Source organism: Neltuma alba, unplaced genomic scaffold (assembly GCF_004799145.2).
Source record: "Neltuma alba isolate B1F8T4 unplaced genomic scaffold, ASM479914v2 tig00010229_pilon, whole genome shotgun sequence".
NCBI lineage: Eukaryota > Viridiplantae > Streptophyta > Magnoliopsida > Fabales > Fabaceae > Neltuma > Neltuma alba.
The window spans coordinates 852,152-866,211 of record NW_021635161.1 but is presented as its reverse complement, the minus strand read 5'-3'; the positions used below and the strand labels follow the sequence as shown (position 1 = coordinate 866,211).

The following is a 14,060-nucleotide window of genomic DNA, read 5'->3' as shown; positions in this document are numbered from 1 at the left end:
TTATTAAATTAATAGGAATTTTTCCCAGACATGAATCGAAAAATTGATTGATAATAGATTGTTGGATTTTTCTCCACTGACGATTTGAACATTAATAACTTTTTTTTATAAGCTGGAAAAAAAACTAACAACAACAAAAACCAGAAACTAAAAATCAATCTCCTGTATCTATTTGAGCAAAGTGCCATTTGAACATTAATAACTCTAAAAACTTTATATCAAATGTTATTTTATATGAAGTAACTTCACATCATTTTTTAAATTTCGAAAGGAACATTATGCCAATAAAAAAATTAAGTATCTTTTAGGGAAAATTCATCATTTAACCCCCCCCCAAAAAGCATAGATACTTTAGGGAAAAAAAGACATTTAAATTTAGCTAGACATATTGTCTTGAAATTTTAAGAGATTAAAAACTCACCAAATAATACTACCGGTTCTAATTATAAAACCTGATTTATAATTTACAAACAATGTCTTATAAATAAATTTGGAGGTAGTATATCTGTAAGTTAAATAAATTTTTTATAAATTAATTAAGGTCGAATAGCATATTTATTTTGTCATTTGTGCAAACAAATTTATAGACTTCTTGAGTTTCGAATTTCATTAGGGGGAAAGTAGAAGAAAATACACACAAGTTTAGAATCAACTTAATAAATTCACAAACAAGTGAAATGACGAGACTTGCATTTTTTTTTTTTGGGACGAACATAAATCTTGAGACTAAACATGGGCTACTTTAGATTCATGCTCAAGCTAGTGTTAACGCAGTTTCACTTTTTTCCTTTTAATCTTTGAATTTAGAGAGAGGTCACTTATGAGTAAAGGAATGTTTAGATAGAAACCAAATCATAGTTTTAAAAATATTTTTATAGTATACAGAATAAATATATGAAGGAGTTTACCTCATTTTGTAAAAAAAATACATTTTAAAAACACTTTTTGATGTTGCCAAACACCCTCTCAATACTATAAGTGAAATTAAACTCCTAACCTCTTACAGATAGCCTTTCATGCAACTAGATTACAAAACCATTGGTGCCAACTCAGTTGTACTAGTTCACAAAGCTTTATCCTCCATTGAATGCATCTCATAATTTTGGCTTAATTCTTGCAACGGGGAAGGTCATACGCCTTAATTCCCCAACCGCTTTGGCGATATGGCATAACAGCCCAATAGCAAACTTTATCTTTAAGGAATCATAAACAACCTTGGTTATTTGCCTAAGTTAAATAGGCTATAAAGACACATCGGCATGGGTTCTAGCAAAGGGAACTGAGACCGTTTAAGTATAAAGTCTCGGGTTTGAGGGTTTGAGTTCATGTAAGAGGTAGCACTTGTAGCCGCATTCATAATGCTGAAAAGTCTCAACGTCAACTATTACTAACAGATCAACTCAGGTCTGATCATATTAAGGGGTGGCCAATGGACCACAAAGTACAGAAACAGATCAAGGAAAGGCATGAACTTCCCTCCACATAACAATGAAGCCTTAATATTAGGACCAATTGTTAGATATCAAATGTATATATAGTGGCCCTGCTTATGGCCTGATCATAACATTTCATCCGCGGAGAAAAACTTTGAACCATAAAGCCGATCTTTTACGATACCTTCTCAACCCGTTTTTGTAGTCTACATACACCATTCCGAAGCGAACAGTGTATCCGGCAGTCCACTCGAAATTGTCCAAGAATGACCATGCAAAGTAGCCCTTCACCCTAACACCATTCCTGACAAAAATTCGAAGTTAAGGAAATAGGAAGCATCAAAACTACAACCTTGCATATGTTTAGTTTTGTGTAAGACACTTGTATAGGAAAATACAAACACAATACTTCAAATTACATCTGATTCTGAACACAAGAAGTTAACAAGAGAGAACAATGGGTCAATAAAAAGAAAGTCAAAAGGTAGGTGAGCAAATGAATTCCAACACCTAAAATATCCAATTCAATGAGTTTTTGTAATTTCTTTTATATATGTGCCTATAATTGTGTCTGAACACTTGGTATCTTACTGTGTTGTATTTTATGTGCGTGTTTCTTAGGTTGCAACTGAACTGATTTATTTTTGCACTTACCTGATGGCCCTTTGAACATACAGAAGGTGGCTTCTGAAGTAGTCCATCCTCATTTTGTCATCAAGAGTCCTTTTACCATCATTGGCCTCGTCAATTCCTATGAATATAACAAAGAAATCTGATGAGGAGGAGAACAAGACAGTGGAGGTGTGACTGGGTAAAGATCCAATCCAAGCCTTTACGGTCAGAGGGAAAGTAGTGGCTAATCTTACCATTTTCCGTTATGTAAACGACAGGATTGTTAAATTTGTCCTTTGTGTATTGTAGTAGCTCTTGAATTCCTCGTGGATAGACATAGAGCCAGTCCGAGGCAGCCTGCAAAATTATTTAACTTCTCAATTTCTTTCTCAAATTGAACCAGTTCGGGACAAATAATGCATTTGTGACCCCAAGAGTTAATTATTTTGAGGGAGTCAACCCTATAAGCCCGAAAAATATTAACCCAATCCAGATTTTACTTGGTTTTTACTATAGAAATATAAACCCATTTGGGTGACGTTTGGCATATAGTTCTTTAAATGTTTGGAGCATTTCGGGTATAATATAGATCCAATATTTTATATTTATCATTTAAATACGTTTAAAGAACTTGGAAAATTAAAATGCCTGGATACCAAACACCGCCTTAGTGATAACTTTAAGCCATCCACCCTTTAAACCAGTAAGTTATTAAACCAACCTCCTTGAAGTAGCACCTCAGGCTTTGGCTACAAAAAAAGTCTTAAAGACGACATTCAATTTCATGAACTAAACTGTCTTAAACCGAGTAAAAAAATGATCTCTAGATAATTACCTTTGGACCAATAAGAACTCCATTTCTTACAGCTGAAGCACCAAGAGGGATCATAAGTAAGCAAAGGTATTTGCAAAGTCAATAAAAGAAGGTGGAGAGAGACAAAAGGTTCAACTTCATAGCTTACTAGTAGATCTAACGCAAGCGTCTGTGGAGAAGGTTTGCTTTTCATGTTGGCATGGTGTATCAGCTGCATAATATGAGGTGTAATAGTTCAAACCTATGAAATCGAAGGACCCTTTAACCATCAAGGACTCGCTTCTAGAAAACTTTGGCAATCGTGCACCAGCTTTTTGAACCATTACAGCAGGGTATGCACCAGAATGCAGGGGTTCCATGAACCTTCAAAAGCAAGATATGATGAGTGCTAGGCCAGATCACTCATGAGGAATTGCAAGAGAGAAGAGTTGAAAAAAATACATGACAGGTAGGAAGTTGAAACAAGGAAATTATGTTCAAGTGAGACGGACATTTACCAGTCATATGAAAAAGCAAGACTCCGAGCTGCTGCCTCTTTGTCAGCATTAGATGGGGTCAGAGGCATAACCCAAGCAGTATTCAAGGTTATCCCTATCTGACCCTTCTGGGAAATCTATTAAAAAGATCGTTATGTTAACCAAGCCACAAAGTTCGTTCATGAAAATGAAATGTAATTTGATTTCTGCTGGATTTTAAAACCATGAAAACGCATACCTGGTACTTCGCCCGATAGACTTTGACAGCTGCAGCATGAGCAAGAAGCTGGTAGTGGGCAACCAGGTAGGGATCAGTACTAGCATCACCCACTTTATTACAGTTCGGGCCTTCCCACTTCTTAGAGCATCCATTTGCATAACCACCAATATAGGAAAGTGGCTCATTAAGAGTAATCCAGTGCTTTACCCTGTCACCGAACTCTTTGAAGCATATATCTGCATAGGATGCAAAATCCTGCCTGTTTACAAAATCAAAGGGTGAATGTTTCCAGCAGTTAGAAAAGAATTAGATGGGGTTCCATGCATTATAGAAAACCATGTTATTATAACTACTGCTTACACAATTTTGGGGCTCAGAAAACCACCATATTCATCTTCAAGAGCTTGAGGGAGGTCCCAGTGAAATAGTGTTATAAAAGGTTGTATGCCTGCTGGTATAAGGAACAAGAAATTCAATTGAAATTGGGTTTGATTTGAGATATAAATATAACGAATGAGAAACACACACACACACACACACACACACACACACACACACTCTCTCTCTCTCTCTCTCTCTCTCTCTCTCTGCGCTGACCTTTTGATAAGAGTTCATTAATGAGATTGTTGTAATATGCAATGCCTTCTTTGTTCACTCCTCCGTTAAGGTGTCCCCCTAGAAAATAATTCAATCATGAGATTAATAAAATAGTACAAACTAACAAGCCAAATTAACCTCTCGCATCTCAAAAAGGGGGGAATCAGTTATTGAACATTCAATCTGAGGAGAATAAAAGGAATAAAAGCAGGCAAGCTCAGTTTTTCTCAGTTCTCACTGGGTAGTATTCTGGACCAAGAGATGGAAAATCTGTACGCATTAAATCCAACATCCTTCATCAAAGCCACATCTCCCTAACAATTTTTTATGCAAGAAAATATGTAATCAGTCGAAAGTGAAGTCCAGCAACTTAAAATTTGAAATATTTAGGAATGAAAGTACCTTGTAGCGATGATATGAATCAACAGCAACGTCTCCATTACTGTGGTCAGCTACGCTTTCTAAAGAACCAACAAAATGTCTCAACCCTCAGGCCTTTAAGTTTGTTTGATAATAAAATTTAATCAAGAAAAAGAAGAACAAGTTCCTTGATATCATTTCTAATCTTGCTTCTAAAAAAGATGAATCCCACATAGACCAATCTTCATAAAATATTTCACTGAAAACAGAGGATGTTAATCAGCTATCTTGGGATTTCAAGAAAAACCATGCCAGAATGCTACTTAATTAAGAAGAAGACATCAAGTTCCTTGCTATCATTTCTAACTCTAAACAGGAAGGATTCAATCTCATCTATGCACAAACCTAGTAAAATATTTCAGTTAGAACAGAAGACTACGTCATTAAACAAAGGGCATCAAGTTCCTTGATATCATGCTCTAATCTTTTTTTTTTCCCCACCTAAACAAAGCCATATGAAAGATTGAAACTCATATGCGCACGCATAAAACAGTTCGGTGAAAGCAGATGGTACTACTCTGCCATGTAGGGAACAAAAATAAATGAGAAGCTGCTAGTTGGCCCAGAACAAGGGTGAGATATTCATACGGGGGTATCTGTGAGTGAAGGTGTCCCATATGCTGGGGCCTCTACCTCCTTCGTTCGCTGCACCTTCATACTTCATTTACAGAAGCAAACTATTAAGAGCAGAATCCCGTTACAAAGAAAAACGCAAATAACTAACCAATGTTGAGAGGAAAGTAAGCCGCAAGATAAGATTCAACCATTTGGACAGCCAGATGCAAATAAATAACCGTACAATGATAGAGAGTAAAAGAAGTGATAGATGCAAATAACAACACCTGATAAGCCGAAGATGCGGTTCCGAACAAGAAATCCGCCGGGAAACTGCTCCGATTCAGAGAAGCTACCGAATCGAAAAGTGCAAAAGAAAGCACTAGGAGAAGAAAACCCCTACCCCACCACCACATTGTTCCTCCGCGTTTGAATTTTGATTCTCAAACTCTTCCTTCCGCAAGAAAACGCGTGTATAGTTATATTATTATGTGTTGAAGAAAGTAGCAAGCTAGCAGCACAAGGAAGCGTTTGTCTTTTTCTTACTGAAAAGGAAACGGAAAAAAGTTACACCCTTCTGCCACTAAGTCCCTTATAATGATGCCATTTTTCTCGAGATGGGTTATCTAACAAAGTTCCCCGCTTAAACTAATAAGAATTCATGCTTTTTGAGTCTTCAGTCTGCACCCTGCACCATCCATTTGTTTATATACGAGTTATCTGAAAAGAACCTCTATGATTCCATCCTTTCCTTCTTGCGGAGCTAGTTTTGTTTGTTTTTCTGTTTTTTTTTTTTTACCATGAGTTTTTCTGTTTAATTTAAAAGCTCACAGAGTGACGTTTTCTTTTTCCGGTGATAAAAGTGACGTTTTAACCAGAGCTTCGAAACGCGCATCAAAACGTTTAGGATGGCTTGAAATCTGATTTTAAGAAGAAAATTATCATCTCATATACTTACTTTACTTTGCATTTTATACGTAATAATTAATAATTAAAAAAACTGCTTATTCCAGTTTATAAATCATTCCAAACAATCTTTAAACAAATGCTACATCTTGCCTTCTATTTGAGTTTGAAGTTACAGGTGCATCAAATAAGTAAATGTTTCAAAAAACGGTATAGAGTTACGGATTTTAAAATAAGACTTATTTTATAATAAAAATTACATTACACAATAAATTTTATTATTTAGGATCGTAGGAAAAATACAACAGAGTGTATAATCGTTTTTTTTTAATTTATATGTTAAAACTCAATATAAGAAAAAAAAATATAAACGAAAAACTCCTGTTATTCCAAAGCCATAAAAATTAAACGTTATTCTTTCTATGGAATTCAGGCATGAATAGAAGTTTGATTAAAAAAGTAACCGACAAAACTCAAAGCCTTTTTTGATTTCCCCACGTCCCTTTTAGTGAATAATTGCTTGGTCCCCCGTCCCCCGACCCCCCAAAAGAAGATATTTTTGCAATAATTGATAGCAATACCCTCATATAATTTTTTATAAGAATTTATAACCTCTCATAAATATGTGATATTTATATGGTCCTGACTCCGCATGATTACAAATAACACTACAAGATCTACTCATTGCTACTTCTCAAATTTACAAGAGGGTTACAAATAAACTAAATATGATTTTACGGAGTACAATATATATTGTTTATACTTTTCTGTACAATTAAATGCGCCATCTCGTGCATTATAAGAGTTTTTTTTTTTTGACCAGAATGTGCACCATAAGAGATTTGAAAGGGATGATACAGTTATGTTTTATTCATAGTGCAATCTGTTGTTGCTTTAATAGATTCGTTCGATGACAATTTGATACCTTGCAATATTTTTTAAACATAGATATCTTTTTATTAGATACGATATTTTTGTTAGACATAAATATTTTTTTATTAAAAATAATTCTACTCAAGATACTGTTATGCACGAACACTGCAAACATTGGATCGTTGACTTTTTTTTCACTGGACCCAACTCTCTTGATATACTCTGCAGTATTTTATTCAAGGGTTGCGGATAAAGTTGAAGAATTCTCTAAAGCGACGATACCCTATTGTGGGCTTTTCTGGGTCTTAATTTTCTATGGGTTTTTTGTCCCCAAGTTTTGCATTTTGGGCCTTCGACCTGAAGTGTCTTTCGTTGTCCAAGAAGGTGCTCCAATTAGCCAACAAAAATGGTTTATTTAGTAAAAAGCTTAGAGGCATATCCTAACTCATATGACTTTCTGAGGCCTAATTCATCTAAATTTTAATTATACTGAAAAAAAGAAAGGCTCCAAATAATTCTAGATAAATTTTAAAATAATCACTTAGGTCTCATTTGTTACAAAGTGTTGAAAATGAGGGATAGGGATTAAGATTGGAATTGAAAAAAAATCTATTATAAGAGTGTTTAGCATGAAAGATTACTTATTAGATGAGACTAGACAAATTATGAAAGTAAGATTTGGGAATATCCTCTCCCTTCATGATAGTCCCCAATCTCACATACGTCGGCCTGTTCAATCCCATGTAACAAGCAATTATTCCTATTAAATATTTTTTTAATGATTTTTCTCAATGATAATCTCAATACCTGCCTCTCATTTTAAATGCTTCGTACCAAATGAGATCTTAAAGACTGACTTAAGACTTCATGTTATTAATTGCATGTTCTATGGATCATCATTGGTACCCAAAAAAAAATGAAACAAATATAGTACTACCTCAATTTTTAATATAAAAACTAATTCATTAATTTAAATAGCTTAAAAAATAATTAAATTTGTTATTTATACTAAATAGATGTTATTTTCTCTAAAATCATTTAATAAAATATTTAATATTATAATTACCATAAGGACTATCTTAAAAAATTAGATAAATATGATAAATGGAATGAATTAAGATTTTATATTTAGAACTAAATTGAATGTAAAACTAGCTTTTTTATATTAATCATAATTTTAAAAAGTAAATAAGTAGCTGACAAAAAAAAACTGAGAGAGAATTTGCTAGCAATCCAATGACGTGCCACCACGTTGTGCTCAGAATTCAGATCAGGTGAGTACCGTTTTGTAACCGCTCGCTCGCTCGCTGTGAATTCTGATCCCTTTAATGGCGGGAAAAGTCTTGTTCACGTCCTCCAAGTCCCCACCGAAACAACGTGGGTCCTAACTTATGCAATCACCGCCACCCCTCCCCCGGATCTTTAACCGTCGATTCCATCAGATCACATGCTTGTACGGTCCCTAATCTCGTTCATCTCGTGCTTTCAATTCATGCGTCCTCCCCGTCTCGATCTTCCTTCCAGCTTTCGCTGTAATTAATGCACCTATATATACCCTCCGCGCTTTCGCAATTTTAGCTTTGCTTCCCCCACCTCGGCGTGAAATCTCTAGGGGAAGTTACAGTTTTATAGACCGTGCATTGCGTTTTTGGATCAGCTGAGATAGCCCTTGGATCTCCATTTGCTGTGTTGTTAATCGTGGATAAGATTTGGTTGGCTTTCGTCACGAACTTCTTGAGTTCTAATCTGCCTGAGACAGGTGGAGCAAGGAGCTTTCTTATGATTATTGTACAAAAGTTTTTATATTTTTAACGAAATAATGGTGGGATTTCATTTGTCTTTTATTTATATCGTGAGGGATGATATCGCCTTTCTTTTCTTTCCTGCTTTTGGATGAACATTGCGATCTTTGAGATGATATGGTGTTGGATGTTGGCACAGATCGAAGACGATTAGTTGACGTTCAATCGAGTGTCAGGTGCTTTCTTTTGTTGTTAGCTGAGTTTTGGGTTCAAGATTCTTTGGGAAAAATCGTTCAAGTTGAGGTAAGATAGCTACGGTTTCCTTGCCTATGATTCGCATCCTCTAAACCACTGACGGCCATTATTTTATTGAATATCATGAAATGCAGTTTTCTCGAATAGCTATTACTCAATGAAGGATGCATAAGAACTATCAAGTCACATTGTTTTGCCATATGAAAGTGTGCTTGGCAATCGAATATTGCCATGTTGTACATTAAAAGGTTTCAGCACTAAATTCATCTTTTTTGTGGCTGTTTTAGAGAATTTCGTGTTATTATTGCACATGCCACTCCTTTGTTTCATAAATTTGAAGTTAACTGATCGGTTTGTTTGAATTAACCGATGTTGAGGATGGAGTTAAATGGCACAGCCAACAACTGGCAATATGAAGCCCATTATTTTGCTTACCGTCGATGATTTGATCTATGTACAATATTGATATTTTTTTGTAAAAACAGAACTTCCATGTCCTAAATTCTGGGGATAGTACTACTCTTAGTGTTAATTTATTTACATATGTAGCATTCTAATGTGTCTTTTTTTTTTTTTTTTCCCAAATAAAAGATGTGGAGATTTAGGCCATTCACACATAAAGAGCCGGCTGGGCTTGAAGGACGCACTATAGATGTTGGCAATCTTAAAATAAATGTTCAAAAGGCCGTCGCTGAAGGGGGGTTCTCTTGTGTCTACTTGGCTCGTGATGCTGTGCACATGTCAAAACGGTTTGCTTTGAAGCACATTATATGCAACGATGAAGAATCCCTTGGACTGGTCAAGAAGGAGATCTCAGTGATGAAGTCATTGAAAGGGCATCCTAATGTTGTCACACTTTATGCACAAGCAATTTTTGACATGGGTAGGACAAAAGAAGCATTCCTTGTGATGGAATTCTGTGAGAAGTCTCTGGTGCAGGTGCTGGAGAGCCGGGGAACAGGGTATTTTGAGGAGCAACAGGTTTTATTGATCTTCAGGGATATATGCAATGCAGTTTTTGCAATGCATTGCCAATCGCCACCTATTGCTCACCGGTAAAATTGACAGCCACTTGGATATGATGTTTTGTCAAAGTCAGCTTTCTCTCTTATTTATAGTTTTTTAAGTTTCTTATGAACTTTTTTTGAGGGTTTTTTTTTGTAATAATTGTTATAATTCTGCTTCATCATTGCCGCAGTTTTTTTTTTCCTCCCCTTTTCTTTTCTTTTTGATGAGTACTGTTATTTTTCTTATAGGACTGTGGGTTATATAATGTGTATTTACATTAATAGAAACTTATATTTCCGTGTAGCCTTACACTTTATTTTATCTCTATTTGCCATGAATTCATATTTAAATATACAAATATTGTTTTTCTCTCATGTTATTGTTCTTAAGGCCTTGAGTAAGTATCCTCTTTTGATAAATACCTTTTTCAGTTTTACCATTTGATATGGTCAAATTTGTTTTCTTTGGGTGTGACTTGGAAGAGTTTAAGGAGCTTGTACAGTGCGTACTTGGATAATACTTTGTGGAATGTTATGAATGATTTCTTTTCCCCTCCATTTTCCAGAGACTTGAAAGCCGAAAATCTTCTATTAGCTTCGGATGGCTTGTGGAAATTGTGTGACTTTGGAAGCGTATCCACCAATCACAAGCGTTTTGAGAAACCAGAAGAAATGGGGATTGAGGAAGATAATATCAGAAAGTACACAACTCCTGCCTATAGGGCTCCTGAGGTAAGTTGAAATTTGTCTTCTCAAATACAACTGGTCTTATGTGATGAAAATAGTTTCTAATCATGTTCCATTAACGCACTTTAGATGTGGGATCTGTTTCTGAAAGAAGCCATCAATGAAAAAGTGGACTTATGGGTACGTTAGGGGGACTCCACCCATCTCTTTGATAATATGACTTCTTCAAAATGTTTCAAGACTAACTGCAACTCAACCCTCTTAAAAATGTTAGGCTCTTGGGTGTCTTCTCTTTCGCATATGCTACTTCAGGAGTGCATTTGATGGAGAATCCAAGCTTCAAGTCCTTAATGGAAACTATCGCATCCCTGATTCACCTAAATACAGTTCATCCATTGTAGACTTAATCAGAGACATGCTTCAAGCTCGACCAGATGACAGACCAGATATCACGCAGGCAAGCGCTTTGCTTGATAGGACATTCATCTCCATGAATTTAGGTTGGTCTTAGATCATCCGTGTCGATGGCATTCTTAGGCGGTGCATGTGTTGTGACCATAGGATTGCTAATGTTGGCTAATTTACCATGGTGGCAGGTCTGGTTTCGGGTTAATGAGCAGTTACCTGTTAATTTGCAAAGGTCATTACCTGATACACCACCTGAATTTTCTTCTTCCAACAAGCAGGAAGGTGAGGCGACTATGGACCAAGAAATGGGGATTTAAGGTTTTGTTGTTTCAAAAGGTTAAAATGGGATCTAACGTGTGTCAGAGGACAGATGTTTTGGTAGAAAATTGGAACTTGTAGTTTTAATAAAATACTGTAAGCATGATACTTGACATGAATATTCCTTTATGGTTTAATTTCGACAGGTGCTTCAAAGCCTGCTAACAGATCCACCCCAGTGCCTCGTAGGAGTCCTCCCCCGGCATCTGGAGAACCTAAAACTTCATCACAGTCATCCATCTCTTCTATGGGAGGTGGCGGTGGGGGCCAGCTTGGTGCTTTCTGGTCCACTCAGCATGCACAAAAATCACTTGCCACAGAGGGAAAGGGCAAACCCATAGAAGAACCAGCTTGCCATTCTATTTCATCAAAACTTGATAGACTCCGTCCAGCGAATAATCAATTACCTAATAATGTTAGCCCTAGCAAAGTGGTCAGTGCCCAATCCCAAACTTTGAAAAGCAGTTCACATGGAAAATCAAACAAGCCTGATCCTGGTTCTTCTAAGGACTTTGAAATAAAATTTTTTCAGGGTCAAGATCATAGTAGTGAGAAGCGAATGTCATCAAATGTAGAAAACACAACTACTTTTCAAGGCCAGGCTTTTAACGCTTTTGTTGCTGACTTTGATACAAGTAAGTTCAACTCTGGACCTAGTTATAAGTCTGATAGGGAAGCAGCATTGGAGGCTGAGGTGGAGAAACTCAAGGGGCAGCTGAAGGAAGTCAACTTGGAAAAGGCTGAGATAACTTCCAAGTATGAAAAGCTCACTGGCATCTGTCGATCTCAAAGACAAGATCTCCAAGATCTCAAGCTGGCACTTGCAGCTAAAACTCCATCACCAAAGAAGGAGGCTCATAGAATAGCTTCAACGGTTGCAACATCTACTGCTATGGTAATTTTATTTGTGATTTTCTTCTGCATTCGTGTAACTTGTAGATTTTTCTATAGCTCTGGTTTTTGGCTCATTACTATATATGTTGCATTATTATGGCAGAAATGTGGGACAGTTCGGGAACAAGGGCAAAATAAAGCTGAATGGAAAACTCCTGGTTCAGAACCTAAGTCATCATGGCAAGCTTTTCCAGAGGAACCTCTGCCACGGAGGCCTGTTTCAGTGGACAATACTTCCAAGTCTGTTGGGAGGGGTGGTCAGCAAAACAATCAGCCTGCCCAGCCAGCTACTCAATTTAATTCTTGGGCGTTTGGAACAGAAAACTTTTCTGCTATCCATACTGGAAGCCCACAGATGCCTAGGCATACTACTGATGGGAGTAATTCTGAGGCTAAGTCTACCTATGAGAGAGAATCAGCTTCTCAACCTGCTGGATGGGCTGGTTTTTAACTGAATGGCAAGCTATGGCTATGAGCTTCATGATGAATGCATGGCCAAAGTTGGCCCCAGAAGGTTTGAGAAGTAAAAAAGTGGAGTTTGTTAAACATATTCGACGCCATTTGATTTGAGTGTCTTGTGTTTCTTGTTGTGTAAATCATAGTTTTTTATGGACTAAGGCAACAGTTTCAAGTGTGTACTCTTACATTGCATCAAATGTTGGATTGAGAGCATGGTACATTTGCAGTTTGGATGATTCTTACGTTACATTTCCCGTTGAATATATGTGTGTTTTTGGGTTTTAAGGTCCGAGCATTGGCAAACGACCCCTATCTTGACTACAGTACTACAATGCGCCTTCAGCGTGGGACTATTTAATTTAGAATGCTGTTCCTCTCACATAATTTATGCGCAACACACTTCTAGTTCTATGCCTCTCAGCAACGTTATTTCATTTCAAAATACTTTCTCTCTCTCTCTCTCTCATTAAATAATTAAACTATGTAACTCAAGAAGTTGGTCAAAATTAGTTAAAATAATAAATATTTTAAAAAATGTAACCTCTATTTTATGGAGTGGGTAAGTGGGAGAGAAAATAAGTAGAGAAAGAGATGAGAAAGAATGCGTAGAAAAAGAGATGAGAAAAAACATAATTAATTAATAATAATAAAATGTATTAAATGATAAGATAAATTTAAATTGAGGGCTATAAAAAAACCAAATCTTTTCAAGGATTTTATACTCATATTTTGAGCAAGGAGTGTTACTTTTATATATCGATGACGTAGTAGGTGTCAAAAAAAGTGCAGTTGACTGCAGTTATAATTAAAACAAGAAATCCAACGTGGAAGGAAGAATGCTTGTTCTTGACAAGTTGACATGAGTTAATAATCAATATATTTATTTATTTATTTTTGTATGATAGGGGGACATCATCATCCGTTCATCTTTAATTTCTTTGACTTAAAGGGTGTTTGGATGGAAATCAAATTATAGTTTTAAAAGTATTTTTACAGTATACGAAATAAATATATAAAAAAATATGTCTCATTTTACAAAAAAAATACTTTTAAAAAACACTTTTCCATCATGCCAAATACTCCGTTAGTTCCTTCTTACATCTCTTCTCCCAACATCTCTCGATTTCGGTTAATTTTTAAGAGTGTTGAATTTCTGAGTATTTTTACTGGGAACATTGTACTTTTTTTTTTTTGGCCTGAAGGGAACATTGTGCATGAAAAATGTCAAAAAGAAACATAATTTAAATAGCAGCCATATAGTATTCCTGAGGCGTCACGCAATGGACGAAAAGTAATGTTATCCTCCATTAATTTTCAGATGTCAAAATTGTAATCTTGACTCTCTTTTCCACACCCTACCTCTAATATGTTTTGACCAACACCC

At 36.0% G+C, this 14,060-nt stretch overlaps 2 protein-coding genes across 5 annotated transcripts; one reads left to right on the top strand and one right to left on the bottom strand.

Moving 5' to 3' along the window:
• Window positions 1–1,362: 1,362 nt before the first annotated feature.
• Window positions 1,363–5,684, bottom strand: LOC114754988 (beta-glucosidase 24). Its single transcript, XM_028943855.1, has 13 exons — window positions 5,415–5,684; window positions 5,161–5,230; window positions 4,555–4,613; window positions 4,391–4,466; window positions 4,153–4,230; window positions 3,916–4,003; window positions 3,574–3,814; window positions 3,357–3,472; window positions 3,008–3,222; window positions 2,881–2,912; window positions 2,300–2,402; window positions 2,088–2,184; window positions 1,363–1,737 (listed from the first exon to the last, which is right to left on the bottom strand). Exons 1-13 carry the CDS (start codon window positions 5,541–5,543, stop codon window positions 1,569–1,571), a joined length of 1,473 nt encoding a protein of 490 aa, XP_028799688.1. The 5' UTR covers window positions 5,544–5,684; the 3' UTR covers window positions 1,363–1,568.
• Window positions 5,685–8,304: 2,620 nt separating this feature from the next.
• LOC114754984 (probable serine/threonine-protein kinase DDB_G0280111) lies at window positions 8,305–12,961 on the top strand. 4 transcript variants are annotated; one of them, XM_028943849.1, is made up of 9 exons: window positions 8,305–8,665; window positions 8,848–8,951; window positions 9,495–9,958; window positions 10,477–10,642; window positions 10,727–10,777; window positions 10,872–11,054; window positions 11,194–11,287; window positions 11,470–12,218; window positions 12,321–12,961. In XM_028943849.1, the coding sequence occupies exons 3-9, from the start codon at window positions 9,495–9,497 to the stop codon at window positions 12,666–12,668; spliced, it is 2,055 nt and encodes a 684-aa protein (XP_028799682.1). In that variant the 5' UTR covers window positions 8,305–8,665; window positions 8,848–8,951; the 3' UTR covers window positions 12,669–12,961. The 4 variants fall into 4 exon arrangements, with proteins under 4 accessions (XP_028799682.1, XP_028799681.1, XP_028799680.1 ...); XM_028943848.1 differs by lacking the exon at window positions 8,305–8,665 and having other exon boundaries at window positions 8,735–8,951; window positions 11,470–11,756; window positions 11,856–12,218; XM_028943847.1 differs by lacking the exon at window positions 8,305–8,665 and having other exon boundaries at window positions 8,735–8,951.
• The last annotated feature ends 1,099 nt before the right edge of the window (window positions 12,962–14,060 follow it).